The sequence below is a fragment of the Trachurus trachurus genome (assembly GCF_905171665.1).
Source record: "Trachurus trachurus genome assembly, chromosome: 7".
NCBI lineage: Eukaryota > Metazoa > Chordata > Actinopteri > Carangiformes > Carangidae > Trachurus > Trachurus trachurus.
Window position 1 is genome coordinate 19,952,948 of NC_139901.1, and position 16,454 is coordinate 19,969,401.

At 45.8% G+C, this 16,454-nt stretch overlaps 1 protein-coding gene across 3 annotated transcripts in view; it reads left to right on the plus strand.

Annotated features, from left to right (window-relative positions):
- The window catches only part of rarga (retinoic acid receptor gamma a), a 45,818-nt gene extending 32,803 nt beyond the window's left edge, over nucleotides 1-13,015 (plus strand). For all 3 annotated transcript variants that reach the window (XM_083976177.1, XM_083976178.1, XM_083976179.1), the window contains 7 exons: nucleotides 6,606-6,754; nucleotides 7,113-7,254; nucleotides 8,375-8,538; nucleotides 9,055-9,231; nucleotides 9,507-9,711; nucleotides 9,885-10,043; nucleotides 10,224-13,015. In XM_083976177.1, the coding sequence (XP_083832303.1) occupies nucleotides 6,606-6,754; nucleotides 7,113-7,254; nucleotides 8,375-8,538; nucleotides 9,055-9,231; nucleotides 9,507-9,711; nucleotides 9,885-10,043; nucleotides 10,224-10,588 (1,361 nt within the window). In that variant the 3' untranslated portion in view covers nucleotides 10,589-13,015. The remainder of the gene's footprint in view (nucleotides 1-6,605; nucleotides 6,755-7,112; nucleotides 7,255-8,374; nucleotides 8,539-9,054; nucleotides 9,232-9,506; nucleotides 9,712-9,884; nucleotides 10,044-10,223) is intronic.
- The last annotated feature ends 3,439 nt before the right edge of the window (nucleotides 13,016-16,454 follow it).

Sequence of the window (16,454 nt, forward strand, 5' to 3'; positions counted from 1 at the left end):
CTATGTCTGAAAAATCATCTTACGTACATCTGACTGTGACTGCAAATCACTGAAAAATCTGAAAAACTGCTCAGTCTTACTCAGCTTTTGTCTTGGGTCTTATCTATTGTGGTGTTGCCTTTAAAAAAACCCTCTAAGTGAACATATGGGGTGAAAATGGATCCACAAATGCAAATCTGGACTCTGTAAAAGCAGAAATTATATCAGATAGGTGGATTTTACAAAGCACTCCATGAGCTGCTGCATATGTAAGGCCACAGAGAAAAAGCAGGAAGTACTTTGGGTTGCGCATGCAGATGTTTGGGCATGGGCATTTCCATATTAAGTAGGAATAACTGTGCACTACTACTTGTGGGTGTGCTTGTTCCTTCCAATAAGAGGTTTGCGTTTGCATGCTTTGGTCTGCGGTGCTCCCCCAACGAGCTGGAGTGAATACTACTGTTGTTGTTTACATTATCCTCCTTTCCCCTCACTTCCTCTGACAGAGCCAGGCTGCAGCCACGGCCGGGCTACTTCTACTTTTGTAGGTTTCTATTGTTGTGGGGAGGAAGCAATAGCAATTGAACGAGCACTAGTGGCCTTGCCAGAGACAGACAGGTGAGAGCCAGGGCTACAGATGGTGAGAGGAAGTCTGGGAGGACGAGAAACAACCCCCAGGATCAAAGAGTCAGGGGTTTCCCTCGATGACTCTCCTCTCCTCTCTTCTCTCCTCACCTTGCCTGTCTGCCTGTCTCCGCTGTCTGCCTGCTTCTTCGCCTGCCCGCGAGTTGTCCTGTCCTCTTGACATGATCAATGGCCCAGGCCTGCGCTGGATTGCCAGGTTTGGGTTCATCCTCCAGTCACCGGAGGAGAGCTGTGTTCCTCTCTGTCTTCTGGTGGGCAGATGAAGAGTCAGCTGGAGCTCACTGCGGGGATCAGTGGCCACATTTTTTCCAGAGATCTGCACTTGACTGTGTGCTTTGTCCTGAATTAGCCATAAAAGGCCACCGACTAAAATCCCTTAATTGAAATTATGTTTCCCATAGTTTTCCCTCTCGTTTTAGGACCTCCTTCCTCGGGTTTTGTACAAGGACATCTGAAGGAAACTTTCTTCCTGGGTTCACAGGGGACAGGCAGCTTGGTGGGCAAGTTTGTCTGTTTGAAACCAACTTGTGTGTTTCTTGACAGGGCTGTGTGGTGCAGGAAAAGGGGGGGGGGTGCTTGCTGCCAAATGTTGACTTGGCTGACTCCATCAAGAAAATATCAAAAGGCCCTTTATGAGGTGCTGTAAAGAAGAAAGGGTGTTTTGAGAGCACCACCAGACTGCAAGGGTAATTCCACTTTTTAAAATGTGCCCTGAGGATACAGGCTTATCCCACCTGCTGCCTTTCCTGCTTTGCTCTGCTTGTATGCTTTCTTTGGGGGAGCTATAGATAAAGAAGTGTGAAGTGTATGTGTGTGTGTGTGTGTGTGTGTGTGTGTGTGTGTGTGTGTGTGTGTTGGCCAGAGTTTGTGTGCCATGTCGTTCTGTGTAGCTCGCAAAAGTCCAGAGTTTGGTCAGTGGCGCTGAGAGTGGCCACAAACACAGACCAAACCTTACATTTCCGTCTGGTCCCACGTACATTCACACGTGTTCGTTTTTCACTGTGTTTCATGACTTTCTGCTGGTTCTGACAGAAAGGTGTAAGTTCCTGGAGGTGTGTGTGTGTGTGTGTGTGTGTGTGTGTGTGTGTGTGTGTGTGTGTGTGTGTGTGTGTGTGTGTGTGTGTGTGTGTGTGTGTGTGTGTGTGTGTGTGTGTGTGTGTGTGTGTGTGTGTGTGTGTGTGTGTGTGTGTGTGTGTGCGCGCGCTAATGTCCGGCACCCACTAGCCTCAAACCTGAGCCACCTCCTTGCCGGCAGCCTGCTTTTATCACAGACTTTGTTTCAAAAGACAGCATAGCGGGGGCCTCTTTGCAGGCGTGTGAGTGAGTGTCAGAGTGTGTGTGTATGGGTGTCTGTTGGAGCCCAGGTAATGAGCTTTCTGACAGCTGTCGAAAGGTGTTGCTACTGCTCAGCACCTTTAATGAAAGCATCCCCCCTTCTTGTCAACACACACACATTCCTCCCTCTCTTCCCCCAGCCAGTCTACCATATAAACTATTTCTCTCTCAGTCGCTGAGAAGGTTACACTGCGAGTGCTTGTGTAACTCACACAATAGAGACTTGATAGACCTCCCACTTAAAAGCTTGCAGGTGACTCAACTGCGTGCAGCAGAGCTTGAAAAGAGCTGTGCTACTATTCGACCTGTGAGAAGGGAGCGGACACGAAGAAAAGGTGTAGCAATGAGACAGACAGAGAAGTGGCTACAGAAGCAGTGACGGAGATCCTCCGGAAGGACTGGCACTGAAAAGAGGAAGGAAACCAGGCTGTTGTGCGGGACCTTGTAGCAGAAGCCTCAGAGAGATGGCAGGAAGACGTGGGCAGTGAGAAACAGAGAAGGAGAGTGAAACATACTGGCACTACTGACAAGGGTGTGGTACTTTCTTTTCCTCTTTTGTGAAGCCCAGTTCTTCATGGAAACCTTTTGGTGGGTTTTGATGGTCACTACGCACCCTGTGGTGCAGTAGCCTCTGCTATGGGGTAGAGGGCCAAAGCCCCCCCTCAAAGGCCCCACCCAGTGCCAGCAAGTCTTCCAGCCCACTGTTAAGCGTCCTTTTCTCAATCTGCTCCCCTTCTGCCACTACTGTCTGCCCAGTGCCCACCACTCTATTCACAGTGACTCCACTGTGTGCCCCTCGCTCACACACGGCTTTCAAGTTTTCGCACACCCTTTTACTGCTCAGTGCATTCGACAAGAACACGCAAGCTTTGCAGGCTGTTTAATGAAGGTAGAGATGGAGACAAAGGCTCCACATGCCTGTGCTTGCAGTTTAACACGAACAGGAAAAAAAAACGGAGCACACTGAGGCACACACACTCCCTCTCCCTCTCTCTCTCTTTCTCTCTCTCTCTCTCTCTCACACACACACACACACACGCAGGAGAATATTAAATGTGGAGCACTGGAGCTCACTGCTGCACTGTTACAAACAGTCTTGCGTTTGCAAATCAAACAGAGGCTGGGCAGCGCCGCTGGCTGGAGTTGCATGCACCCAAATGGCATGAACACAACATGCGTGTGCCACTTGCTGGTGTCCTTTACTGTATGCACTGCGCTGTCCTCACACAGAAACAGCATGCGCATTCAGTCTCACATGCCAAGACCAGACTGCTGGAACAGAGTCCCACTGAAGATTCAATCACACCAACAAGTCACGTAGACAAAATCTGCAGGCCTATTGTGAAAGAATACTTGTTACCCTGCCAGAATGTCATATGCTGCTCAGTTAAAAGGAGTGTGTTGCAACACAAAACACGAACCACATAGTCATGCCTTTGCTCACATACATTAAAAACATTCCCCTTTCCACCTGAGTGAACAACAGGCAGCTTGAGTGTTACCAGAAAGTCTCCTGTTTTTTTTCTTTCTATAGTACCTTTCCCTATTGTGTCTCTTTCTCTCCTATCAGTTGAACCTAAAGGGACATCGATTGGCCCCGTTGACTTGACCTAGAATTTAATGTAATTGACCTAGTTGAAGTCACCTTCAACAGCTATTTCTGTCGTGTGCAGTTACATTTCACATCTAATGAGGTTGTGGAAAATGATGTACCGCACATCCAGCTCAGGCTGAAGCACTTTAATGTAATAGGGAGGGGGATTATGTGTGTGCGTGTGTGTGCGTGTGTGTGCGTGTGTGTGTCTGCTAGTTTGTAGCTAGTGAATATTATCCTCCTGTGTGCGTATGTGTGTAGTTTGTAACCATTGAATAGTATCAGTGTGTTTATTTGACCAGGGGATTAGGCCTGGTCAGTGCAGCTGGGCCACTTGTGCACAGAGAGCATTGAGTGAAGGGATTAGGGAGTAAACTGATACTTAGCAGGAAACGAACAGTGGCCACTGATAACTCAACTATCCCTCCTTCATTTCTCTCTCATCCTCTTCTCCTCCCCCAACAACAGCAGCCACCCAGCTATCCCACTCCTCTCATCTCAACTGTCCGTCATCGGCTCACAGGCCCTGGCTGGCGGATTGTCATGCAAATGGTGCCCCAGGCCTCGGAGCACTGATAAGGAGGGCCTCTCATTTTCACAGGGCTTTGTTTTCTAAACAGTGATGAGCTGAGTTTAGGAGACTGGGGAAAGGGGCTCAGGGCGGCTGCCTGAATGGGCCCTCTCACTGTGGCGCCCTGGGGTAAGTGATGTGGGGGATTTGGATGGCGCGAGCTGAATGAGGTAAAGTCTTGAAGGCGGGTACTGGAGTCATGTTCTCTGGCAGGGACCAGGTTCCACGTGTTGACGGAGCCTGATGCATTTTCTCTCACTGTTGTCTGAGCTTCCTCCAGGACGGCCTCTCTCTTTCTGGCCCGCTTTCTTCCTCCATTTAGACAATGTCAGTCAGTGTTCGTTACTTGACGCCACATATGGTTTGTCCTTTTCTAAGGGGTTGTCAGCGCTCGGTCTGGAGCCTCATTTGCTGCTGTTATTATTGCATAAACACAGAGGTTCATGGCACGTTCAGAGGGTTTCTGCTCTCCCACTGACCCTGCCGCTTTCTTACATTCTGGCCAAGGAGATAGGAGGACTGCTGTAGAAACATTCAGCAGGCGTAAACCTCAGGTTTTAGATTGATTTGTACATTTGGCATTGGGATTGCTCTTAAAACTAATGGAAAACATCTTTGCCTCCAGCAAAGTAAGGCTATCAAAGGAAGAATTTGAATGTGGATTCTGAAAAGTCAAATATAAAAATACATATGAAAAACAGATGTTTGAGCAGCAGGCAACAAATGAAAAAATGTCTGACATATTTCTGTTATTATCATTAATGAGGTAGTAGCTGGCCAGTCGGAGCAGCTGTAACAGAAGTGGTAGTAATGGTCAGCTTGGTCTTGAACAAGACTTGCCCTCAAGAGCAACTGTGTCCTCTCCTCCCCCTTTCCCCCTCTGCCCCTTTCTCTGTTTTTTATCAAATTCCTCTTTTTATGCCCCCTTTTTTTCTTCTTTTTGAAGTCTCCCCTCTCTTGTAAAAAGCCAAGCTGGTGGTTTTTGCCTCAGCCTTGGGTGTGAGATAGGGGAGGAGGTGGGGTTGTAGGTTAAGTTTAGGCTAGCCCTCTGTGCTTTCCATTGAAGGTGCTGGGGGGGAGGTGGGGGCAGTAAAAGTTAGAATTTTAGAGCCTCCCTGTTTTTTATTTTATGATTGGCTTTTTTTACGGGCTGGGAGCTACAGCTGGTGGTGTGAATAGCTGCCCAAGGTGACCAGGTCCCAATAAAGTGTAGGCCAGCCGGGCTGGGGCCTCCAGTCCAGCCATGGGACCGCCTTTATAGGCCGCCTTACGAGCCTAGGCTTCTATTAAAACCTGGCAGGGCTGCACTGAGGAATTTAGGGCCAGGAAACAAGAGAAAAATAGGGTTTGTGTGTCAGGGGGTGGTGGGATGCAGAGTTTTGGGGGGTGGGTTGAAGTTTGAGGGTAAGCAAGGGTGAAAGTTGAAAGAAGTGCTGTTGGGTAAGGGAGAGAAGGAAGGGGGGGGGGGCTGCAACATGTGTGTCTGTGAGCTTGTGCAGACTAACATGTGTGACGAGGGTCTGGTCCTACAGTGTGTGTGTGTGTGTGTGTGTGTGTGTGTGTGTGTGTGTGTGTGTGTGTGTGTGTGTGTGTGTGTGTGTGTGTGTGTGTGTGTGTGTGTGTGTGTGTGTGTGTGTGTGTGTGTGTGTGTGTGTGTGTGTGTGTGTGCAGCAGCTTATGTTTCCCCGGTGAAGTATGGAATCCATACGCTGCACACTTGAACTTCCAAAAGAGCCTATATGGCGTCCACTTCAAAATATAATGAAGTTTAATGTACCATAGCAAGTACGTGACTGGAGGTAGTGCTAACGTCACAGTCACAGCAGAGCTTCACTCAAGCTTTGCACGCATGTGTGTTTGACATGTGTCTTCTCTGGGCGGACAAGATGTCATCACGAGCTGCTGTCAGTCTGAGGAATGAGGAAGAGCCGGCTCTGAGACTTGGCTGCAACAGCTCCCTCTGTTACCTGGCCTTATCAGAGAGCCTGTCAATCAATGGCATTTGTGGTTACTCCTGTAAAAAAGCTGTTTTGTCTGTACTGTCAGACAGTCATCCCTCCCTTGTTTCTCTGTCTTCGCACAAAACTGTAATCTCCTCAGATATGCACCTGAGCGCCGTCCCTAAGGGGGGTAATTGGTGGCTGGAAATATAAACTGTTGCCTGTCTCTTATATACAGTCCATCGCTCTGGCTCTTAGTTTTGTCCCAGAGAGAAACAAACATGAAAGAAATATGATCATGTATCTCAATCCCCCTCCAGGTGAAGTGTTTACATCTCTCACTGACCTCACAAATCAAATGGAAAAGGAAGCGCTGTCAGCTGTCACATCGCGTTTGAACGCAGTTAAACACACTCAGCTATCCACACCTGCCACATGTGCTGACAAGTGCACATGTGACATTTGCAGACTGAACAGTAGCTGTAGGACGGTGATTTGTGACGAATCATGTGCTCATGTGTTCATGTGTCTTTCTCCACAGCGGTGGAGACCCAGAGCACCAGCTCTGAAGAGATGGTACCCAGTTCTCCGTCTCCACCTCCGCCACCTCGTGTCTACAAGCCCTGCTTTGTGTGCCAGGACAAGTCCTCGGGGTACCACTACGGGGTTAGCTCCTGTGAGGGCTGCAAGGTGAGAAGAACCTGCCAGCCAGCCTTTTGAGCTCTGCTTTTTCTGGATCTGTTACATACATCTGCAGGAGTTAGTTATCTGCCTTGAGGAAAGCCTTGATAATTCAGCACATTAGCGACTTATTTAATATGAGTGAGATTATAGAGTTCAAAATATAATCACTGATAAGAAATTAAAGGTAAAGACACAAAGACTGGATTGTTTCTCTTTTGTTCTGTATTCAAGTGACAAGACAGATGAACAGATGAAAGGAGGGCAAGTCAGAAAGAAAAACAGCAATTTGATGACTTGACTATAAAACACAATCTCTCTCTCTGTTGCCATCTCTCCTTTTGTCTCTTGCTTCCTGATGCTCCAGGGTTTCTTCCGCCGCAGTATCCAGAAGAACATGGTGTACACCTGCCACCGAGACAAGAACTGTCAGATTAACAAGGTCACACGCAACCGCTGCCAGTACTGCAGGCTGCAGAAGTGCTTTGAGGTCGGCATGTCCAAGGAAGGTGAGCCCCCAGGGACTGGAGCCACAAGAGATGGAGAGACCCATTTCTTTCGTGGATATGAACTCTCTCAGACACACACAAACAAGGCTGCCAATTCTTTCAGCCACACATCACATCAATCAAACATCAGTCAAGACATAGTCAGACAGTACTTTTATGACTAAATACCTTGGAAATGTTGACAACCGGTTTACTTGGCTCATGACTTGGTTTTGGTTTTAGCACTAAATGAGAGATAAGATCTGATTCATGGTGTGAACCTATCACACTATAATCTATTAATGCTCAGTCAGTGACTCTGGGAAACTATGCAGAGAGACAGAAGCAGATGATGAGCGTAGCAGGGGTGGTGATCAGGGCGAGGCATGGGCACTGTACCAGTCATATGACTAATCATTTTACGAAATGATTCTTACTTCTCGTTTCACCGCAAAACCTCATCCCTCTGGCCAGCAGAGACACTGCTTTCATTCATAAAGGACAGCAGGGCAGAAAAGATTTGGAGTTATGACAAAAAAAAGTATAGCGGCAAGTCTAATCAAAGATCCAGTTCTGTGCCGTCTTTATTTTGACATTGTGTGTCGACGGGTGTGTCGAAGTGGCAGTTTCTTGCCCTTCACAGAGCCCGTGGGACATGTATGTGGGTGTAATGTTTGTGTGGGATGTGTGTTAAGACCGGGATCACATTGTGCCTCTGCTATTACTGGATATCCTGAGAGGAAGGAAAGTATGGGAGGAGGAGGAGGAGGTGGGAGAGGAGGGAGAGAGTCGAGGACTGGCTTGTGTGCACCGGTCAAGTGGATAGAGAGATGGACAAGGAAGAGAGCGGGTGATAAGAAAGAGATAGCCCATGTCCGTGCTCTCCTAAAGGAAATATGTTAATACTGTTAAGAGCAACCTTAGTTGCCTCTGAGTTCTGGTTTCCACCAGTGAGCAAGATGTCCTTGGCAGTGGTGAAAGACACTGAGCATGAGTGCTGTGGATGTTTTTGCATGTGATCACAGATAGAGAAGAGGAACATTCTGTAGCTGATCTCAGAAATTGCATGAGGAAAGGATTTAGTACGAAACAGTGGAGAATCTTTCTTAACGGTTTTGTTTTCTTGTTTTCCCTTGCGTAGCGGTGCGTAACGACAGAAACAAGAAGAAGAAGGATGTGAAGGAGGAGGTGGTGCTTCCAGAGAGCTATGAGCTGAGTGGAGAGCTAGAGGAGTTGGTCAATAAAGTCAGCAAAGCTCACCAAGAAACCTTCCCGTCACTGTGCCAGTTGGGCAAATACACCACCGTAAGTCTCTCTCACACACACACACACACACACACACACACACACACACACACACACACACACACACACACACACACACCCACACACACATAACCTACACCGTTGTTCACTCATACTATGTGGCAACTTTCACTAAGCTATGCCGTCACTGAAGGCTCCTAAATTGCATGCAAAGGCGTAAAATCACCGTAGCTTTCCCAACAGAGTGGTGGCTTAACCAATTCACTTCCCCATTAAGCCATCTGTGTGGCCTCTGAATGATTGATGTAACATGTAAATGGACTTTTTTTTCTTGATTAATGTAAAATGTAAATGTGTTGTGAGGCTCAGACATGTTCGTGCTTGATGCATTTTTTTTTTTTTTTTGCGTTGTTTTGTTTTGCACAAGTTGCACAAGACCCCGGTTACAACATGCTGAACTTGTGGGTGTTTTTCTGTGTGTGTGTGTGTGTGTGTGTGTGTGTGTGTGTGTGTGTGTGTGTGTGTGTGTGTGTGTGTGTGTGTGTGTGTGTTCAGAACTCCAGTTCAGACCACCGCGTCCAGCTGGATCTGGGTCTCTGGGACAAGTTCAGTGAGCTCTCCACCAAATGCATCATCAAGATTGTGGAATTCGCCAAGCGGCTGCCAGGTTTCACCACCCTGACCATCGCAGACCAGATCACTCTGCTGAAGTCGGCCTGCCTGGACATTCTGGTGAGGAGCCCACTGTTGTTTTCCCTTTTTGTCCTCCTCACCCGCTTTGATAAATGAATGACTGGAGAACAAACAATCCACTCTGGGATGAGGTAACACCGGCATCTAGTGGTGAAAAGTGGTAATGTACCCAAATAACACTGAGTTGTGTCCGACAATACATATACACCTTAATAACATGGCACCTTGAGCTGGTGTCTGGTTAGCTGATGCACATTATATTCATATTATCTATTTATATTTTTCTTATCTTTTTCTGTTATTGTCACTCACAGATGCTGAGGATCTGTACACGCTACACCCCAGAACAGGACACCATGACCTTCTCAGATGGCCTGACTCTGAACCGGACACAAATGCACAACGCCGGCTTTGGTCCACTCACAGACCTGGTTTTTGCCTTTGCTGGCCAGCTTCTACCCCTGGAGATGGACGATACAGAAACAGGCCTCCTCAGCGCCATCTGTCTCATCTGTGGAGGTACTGCAGCATATACATAAATAATGATTGCATCAATTGTGGGGCGAAAGTATGTCATACGTTGTTTGTAAGTTTATTTCAAAGCATAAAGAGACTGTCACAAGTCGTTTTCAGATCATGTAGAATTTTGGTAATTGATTAACTATATTGTGTGTTTTCTGCTTCCTCATCAGACCGTATGGATCTTGAAGAGCCTCAGAAAGTGGATAAGCTTCAAGAGCCTCTACTTGAGGCTCTGAAGATCTATGCCCGCCGCCGCCGCCCCAACAAGCCCCACATGTTCCCCCGCATGCTGATGAAGATCACTGACCTCAGAGGCATCAGCACCAAGGGTTAGTTTGAAGAGAGAGATTCTCATAGAACAACATTTCATTGTATAAAGGCCCTGATTACAGCTTTAACCATCAAACAAGCAGAATTACACACTCTAATCACTAGTCTTTTGTCGTTCATCGATGTTGTTGGTGAGGGAGCGAAGCGTTAAGTTTAATCACCATGCTTCCCTTCTCTAGGCGCAGAGCGAGCCATCACTCTGAAGATGGAGATCCCAGGGCCCATGCCTCCTTTGATCAGGGAGATGCTTGAGAATCCAGAAGCTTTTGAAGACCAAACTGAGAGCAGCGAGAGCCCGCCACCCCCGCCGCCGCCGCCGCCACCCCCACCACCAGCCTTGGTCCTGAAGCAAGAGGCTGACGACGAGGACGACAGCTGGGCCACAGAGAACGGCAGCGAGCCGTCACCGGAGGAGGACGAAGATGACGACGACGACGTGGGAGACGAAGAGCGGGACAGGGGCTCGGACAGTGATGGGGAGCCCTGGGGGGTTCTGGATGCCATAGATGGGCCGAGGAAAGGCCTTGTTGGGAGGGCACAGTGAACGGAGCATTTCATACATACATCCATACACTAATGAACACACAGGCTCACATGCACACACACAAACTCACGCACACACACACACACACACACACACACACAGATACATACAGACATACAGCACAACCTCACTCACTCACCCATCTCAAGAAAATGCTGGCCTTCCCTTCCCCCCTTCTCTCTCTTTACTGCACATCATTGTGTCCTCCTCAGCGGAGCACAGCAGAGCCTTATGTGTACAGACACTTCTAACTCAGGCCACATGGTCCATGACAAGTGAACTACAGGAAAGTAAAGCAAAGGAGAGATGACAGAAAACCATATGAACTCCTGGCATAGCCAAGAGGGAAGTTAAGGTGACAAAAAGAACATGGTCTCTTTGAGAAAGCTAAATGTCTCTTTTTTTCCACTATTGTTGTTTATATCTAAATAGGGGAACGGCCAAACCAGACACCAGAACTGAGCAGTTGATTCCAATGGATTACAACAAGCACATTTCTCAAAAGAAAAACAAGAGTACAGGGCAAAACCAAATCGAGTATGCTAATCATTTGTTTTTGTTTTGTTTTTGTGGTTATTGCTTTTGAATATTGTTTTCAGTTTTTCTTTTTTTCAATTTATGAACAAGTCCATACATATCTATATACCATTATATTTTTGTCTTTATTGTTATTCTGGTTTTATATATGAATCCTTTTAGACAAGTGTTTTTTTTTTCCTTTGAAGAGCTTTCCTGAGAAGATATTCAGAGGGAAAGAAGGGTAATCAGAACTGGCTGGGTCTTCCTTATCAGCTACATATGCTTGGCTAGGGCTTCTTTGGGCACTTTGGCTCACTGTGGATGTCAATGATAATCAACCCAGAGGACTATTGTTATGTTGCAGTGACTTAATCAGTTTCTGTTATCAGGGAATTGGCATTATTTCATTTTTGCTCTCGTTGCAGCCACCATGAGCTGCCAATGCAGAAAGTTGTATCTTTGTGCCAAAGTTAGGAACAGTCATCTTTTGGAGCATGAGTTTGACTACTGGCAGGGACTCCAGCCACGATCCAGCAATCCTCACAGCAGAGCACTCATTCACAGGCGCTAATACAGACACATCCTGATCTCATGCACAGTAAACTACACACAAAAGCACACACTCCTTTCACTCTACCCCCAGCCGTAGCAGATGTGCCGACCTGGCATCGAGTGCCCAGGCAGAGATTAACACTTGACCGTATATGTAGCACTTTTGTGATCTTCCATTCAAGTAAGGCACATCTCATCCGCTGAGTGTAGAGCCACCGTCTCTGAGCTTATATCTCCGTCAGCATGTCCAAACTGAGGACACTGTCAACATAGGAAATACAATCAACCCTAGAGCACTCCCCAATGAGCCAAATACACACACGCGCGCTTCTCAGCACCAACAGAAACATCCACACATAGGAACATTATGCATTAATACAATGATCAATCAAAGACATATGCAAGTCAAAAGCAGGAATCCTTATGGAAGACATTTTGGAATCAGACTCAGGGCTTTTCAGTAAGGACCAAACCCTAGCTGCTTTCAGGCACGCTAGAAACAGGCAATATTTATGTGTGTATTCTTGACTCCGTTTAGATCAGCTCGACCCCTCTGCGTGTACAAAGGTGATAAGTCTGAAAAACAGCATGGATGCCAGTCTGACTCTCCCAGAGGGGAGGGGCAAATCATCACCATCCTCCTCCTCATCTTCCTCATCCCTCCTCATCAACATCTTCATCAACATCATCATCATCATCACTGCCCCGCCTGTGCTTGCGCTGGCATCCATGCGGCAAAACTGCCTTCTCATCCCAAAAGCCATTATGTCATCTTGTGTTCTTGTGTAAATCCTGACTTCTTGTTAAAGGAGCTGTGGAGGATTATGTGTTTTTTTTTTTCGTATCATTTCTTTATTGCTAAAATGTCTCAGTAGGCGATCAGCTGGGAGGGTGCAGCTGATATACAGTTACAGAGGTTTTTTTTTTTTTTCATTTTTATTTTGGTCTCTCTTTGAAGCAATATGAACGTTCTCTCTGTAGTGGTGAGAGGTCCCATCTTCTGAATATGGGCAGGTCTCGTCATTTAGAGCTGCGTGCGTGAGTGCATGTGTGTGCGTGTGAGTGCGTGAGTGCGTGAGTGCGTGTGTGAATGCTGTATCATTTTTTCAGTCATTGGGTGAATGTCCTCGGTATGGTGCTATCACACAAAAACTCTTGTGTGATGACCTCATCCTCTCTCTCTGCTGGGCTGTCATGATGTTAATGATGGTAATGCAGGCAGAATATTGAGATTATGTTGTTTTGTTTTTGTTTTTGAAAATGGCCAAGGTGTTGTCTACCCTCTGTTTATGTCAACTCTTGTCATACAAAGAAAAGCCATATAAACAGTAAGAGGCACAATAAACTACTTTTGTGAGATTACTGGACTTTTTTCTTCCTTGTGTAAAAATGTCATTTATGAAATTTCACTCACGGAAATATAACATTTAAGACTTAACACTGTAAATAGCTTTGGGTGCATATGACTATACATTACCAGGATGCATCAGTAGAGGGAGCTCTTACACCATGACTGCAGGCTATGTATACTACATGCAGCAGTTCACCCTGCATGGAGGATGAAGCAGGTTCTGTTGGGTCATTGAGAGCTGTGGGTGCAGAGGCTAATAAATCACAGCCTCCTGCTGAACAAGGACATCAGATAAAGGTCTGTTCCTGAGATTTGTTCACTCTGCGGATAGAGGAAGGCAGGTGGTAGCGTTAAAGAAAATCATCAGAGTTTCTCTTTCCTGTTTGTTTCTCAGATAGAGTTGCCTGGAAGTTCAAAAGTAAATCTGTCTGTTATGATGTATTTACTGAATTTTAGAAAGGCAGTCAACATGAGATAGAAAGAGGGTGCACCTGAAACGCCACAGTGCACCATAAGACAACAAATGTTAGATTAAACTTTAGATTAAACACATCAGATATCAATGGAGCTGAAGTAATTAGTTGATCATTTTAATGGTCGATTAAAAACTGAATATTTTAGTGTCAATATTTTGTGATTGACTTCTTCTTCTTTTTTCTTTTTTTTTTACATTCACAGAGTTAACAAATTAATTGAAGGAATAAACATTAGAAGATCAATCACCAATAAAGTAAGAGTTATCTGCAGCCTTACGTGTTAGTGTTAGTGATGAAAATGAAAATGATGCTTTCAGCTAAATGGTCAGCACATGGTTTCAGATTTTATTGGGCCCGTGTGATATTTGATCTAGTGTAACACAGCATCTTGCATCCAAAACTGAATCTGATTTGTTAATGACCTGTGAAACATGAAAGGACAGCAGGGCCTTAAACTCGACTCAAAGTCAACAAATTTGTCAGATCATCTCACCATTGTGAAAACCACATACACATTTGTTACAGTTTTTTACAACTCCGCCACTGTCAGTGATGTGATCAACTTCTCTCGATATCCTGGTAAAGAACAAGAAGCATCTCAGTAAAGGGCGACTGATAGTAAACATCTGTCTTTTTTCAATGTACCAGTGTGGGATACTAATGCCTCACCTTGATTTTATTAATAGAGACATGACTGGAGAGAGAGAATCAGAGGAGGGTGATAAACAGAAATGAGATTCTATCAATTATATGATTGCTTTAATTAACTGTCATTAAAGACAGATCAATAACGCCAGAGTGGAATTAAAATAAGGTCCATACATTATACACTATTTTACAAGGAACAATCAAACGGGCTCATATACTGAGCCCCTGGAAGGTGTTGCCATGGGAACCCATGGGAGGGTTTGGGTGTGCTCGGGGGAATTTAAAGGAGACGGGAAAGATTTCTCCGTACTCATCCTTCCAGATCAGTGATATTTGATTAACTAATTACTTGAGGTAGGGAGGCTATACTGGAAATGAAAAAAGGACGAAAATGTGTGAAGAAGGGCCCCTGGAAAAAAAAATGGAATAACTGTACAATGAATTAATAAAGGGTAAAAAATCTCCCGTGTAATTTTCTTGCAGCCACAGGACATCAATTATTCACAAAAAATAGTAAAGAATCCATAAAAGTAGGTCATGACTGCGGGATACCAAAGAAATTCATTTGAATAGTTAAACCCAGAGAGGAACCATGCTGCACAAACTGCACCGTTGGCTCTGAACATGAGCAAACTGCAGTGGCTCCTCAGTCAACACACAGGAGAGATAATGAGGAGTAGCAGAGGCTGGTGCTCCTTGGAGAGTGATCGGGAGGATAAAGCTCAGTGAACCCAAGTGCTCCTGGCAGCAGTGAGGGAGGAAGGGCCTGGGCTCAGGGTGTGATAAAGGCACAGAGTGGAGGTGCATGTGAGCTGGGTTTGATGTGATAAAAAAAAAAAACAGGAGGGTCCCTCTGTGTGGACCTACAGCTATATACAAGACAGAGAGGCGTATATGTCATATGCTGCATGCATGGAATTGGGAGCAGGGTCATAATGTGAAATACCACATCATTTACTGTGTGTCTCCTGCTTGGGTCAGAACAGACAAAAAGGACATGCTCATCATTTGTTACATATATGCAGCAAATCCATGGAGAGCTGGGAATCAGTCAAGGGAAGAGAGGAGAGGTGAGGGGAAGGTGAGAAACGTTTTCAAGTGCAAAGACCATAAATTTCACACCTTCCCCCTGTTCGAGCAGAGAGGTGGGTGGGCGGGCGGGCGGGCGGGCAGGTGGGCAATCTCAAAGAAAGGGCAATGGAGAAAGAGATGAAGAAATGGGTGAAGGTATCTGTGACAAGAGTGAGAATGGAAGGTGTGTCAGCAGGGAGGTGGAGGAAATAAACAAGGCCAGGTAGAGGAAGGGATGATTTGGAAACGGGGAGCGAGGGCTGGGGAAGGCAGGCATCAGGGTCATAAAAACTAGGAGATGTGTTCTGGCCTCTGGGTCTTCATATCTTTTACATTTCTAATTAAAAGAGATAAAGAGTGAGGGAGCCATCAATCCCACAGTGATTTCCCAGTTAAGGTTTTAGAGGGAGCTGTAAACTAGGCAGCCCGGCATCATTGATTTTATAATTAGCTATCGTCACCCCAGACTTAAGATGGAGGGAGTGTGGTAGAGGGGCAGGAGGAGAGCTTAAAAAAGGGAACAGGAGACTGCTGGAGGAGTGGGGATGCACAAGACTGAAGATGATGGGGAGGTCAGCCCTGAGGGGGGACAGAGGGAGAGCCAAAGGTGAGCAGAGAGAAAATCCCAAATGAGAAATGTATCTGAAACAGGCAATGAGCCAAAAGGGAATATAGGCTATAAAGCTGTGTGAAAAGAAATGGCATAGTTAATTACCAGTGAAATATCATGTGAGGATCTAAATATTGCTATGATCTTTGGCCAGAAAAAGACACATTAGATCCAATAATGGATACATAAACCGTTTTATTATACAGAACCCACCCAAACCCTGTTACATGACTGATAAGAAAATACACGGTGGTGTACATGTGGGATAACCTTCACACAAAAAACTTTAAAACGAACCATAACCACTGGCGCTTTATTGCAATGGGAGACAGTGTCCCGGTGAGGAGCATTTGTATTGGAGCTCTCAGCAAAAAAACAAACAAACAAAAAAACAAGACAAAAAACACTTCCCTAAGACATAAAGTCAGATCACAACCACAAACGAGGACTATGGAGAATACATGTAGTGTGCTATTTTCTGGAAAAGAACACCAAACTCCTCAGACGACTACATATGGAGAATCAACATATACTGTAACACCAGAGTAACTAGTGACACAAAGGAAGTTAAGAGGTTGGACAGACATTTACCCCTTTCATGACTACCTTAATATTTCTGTTCCTTCTGTTTAAACATAT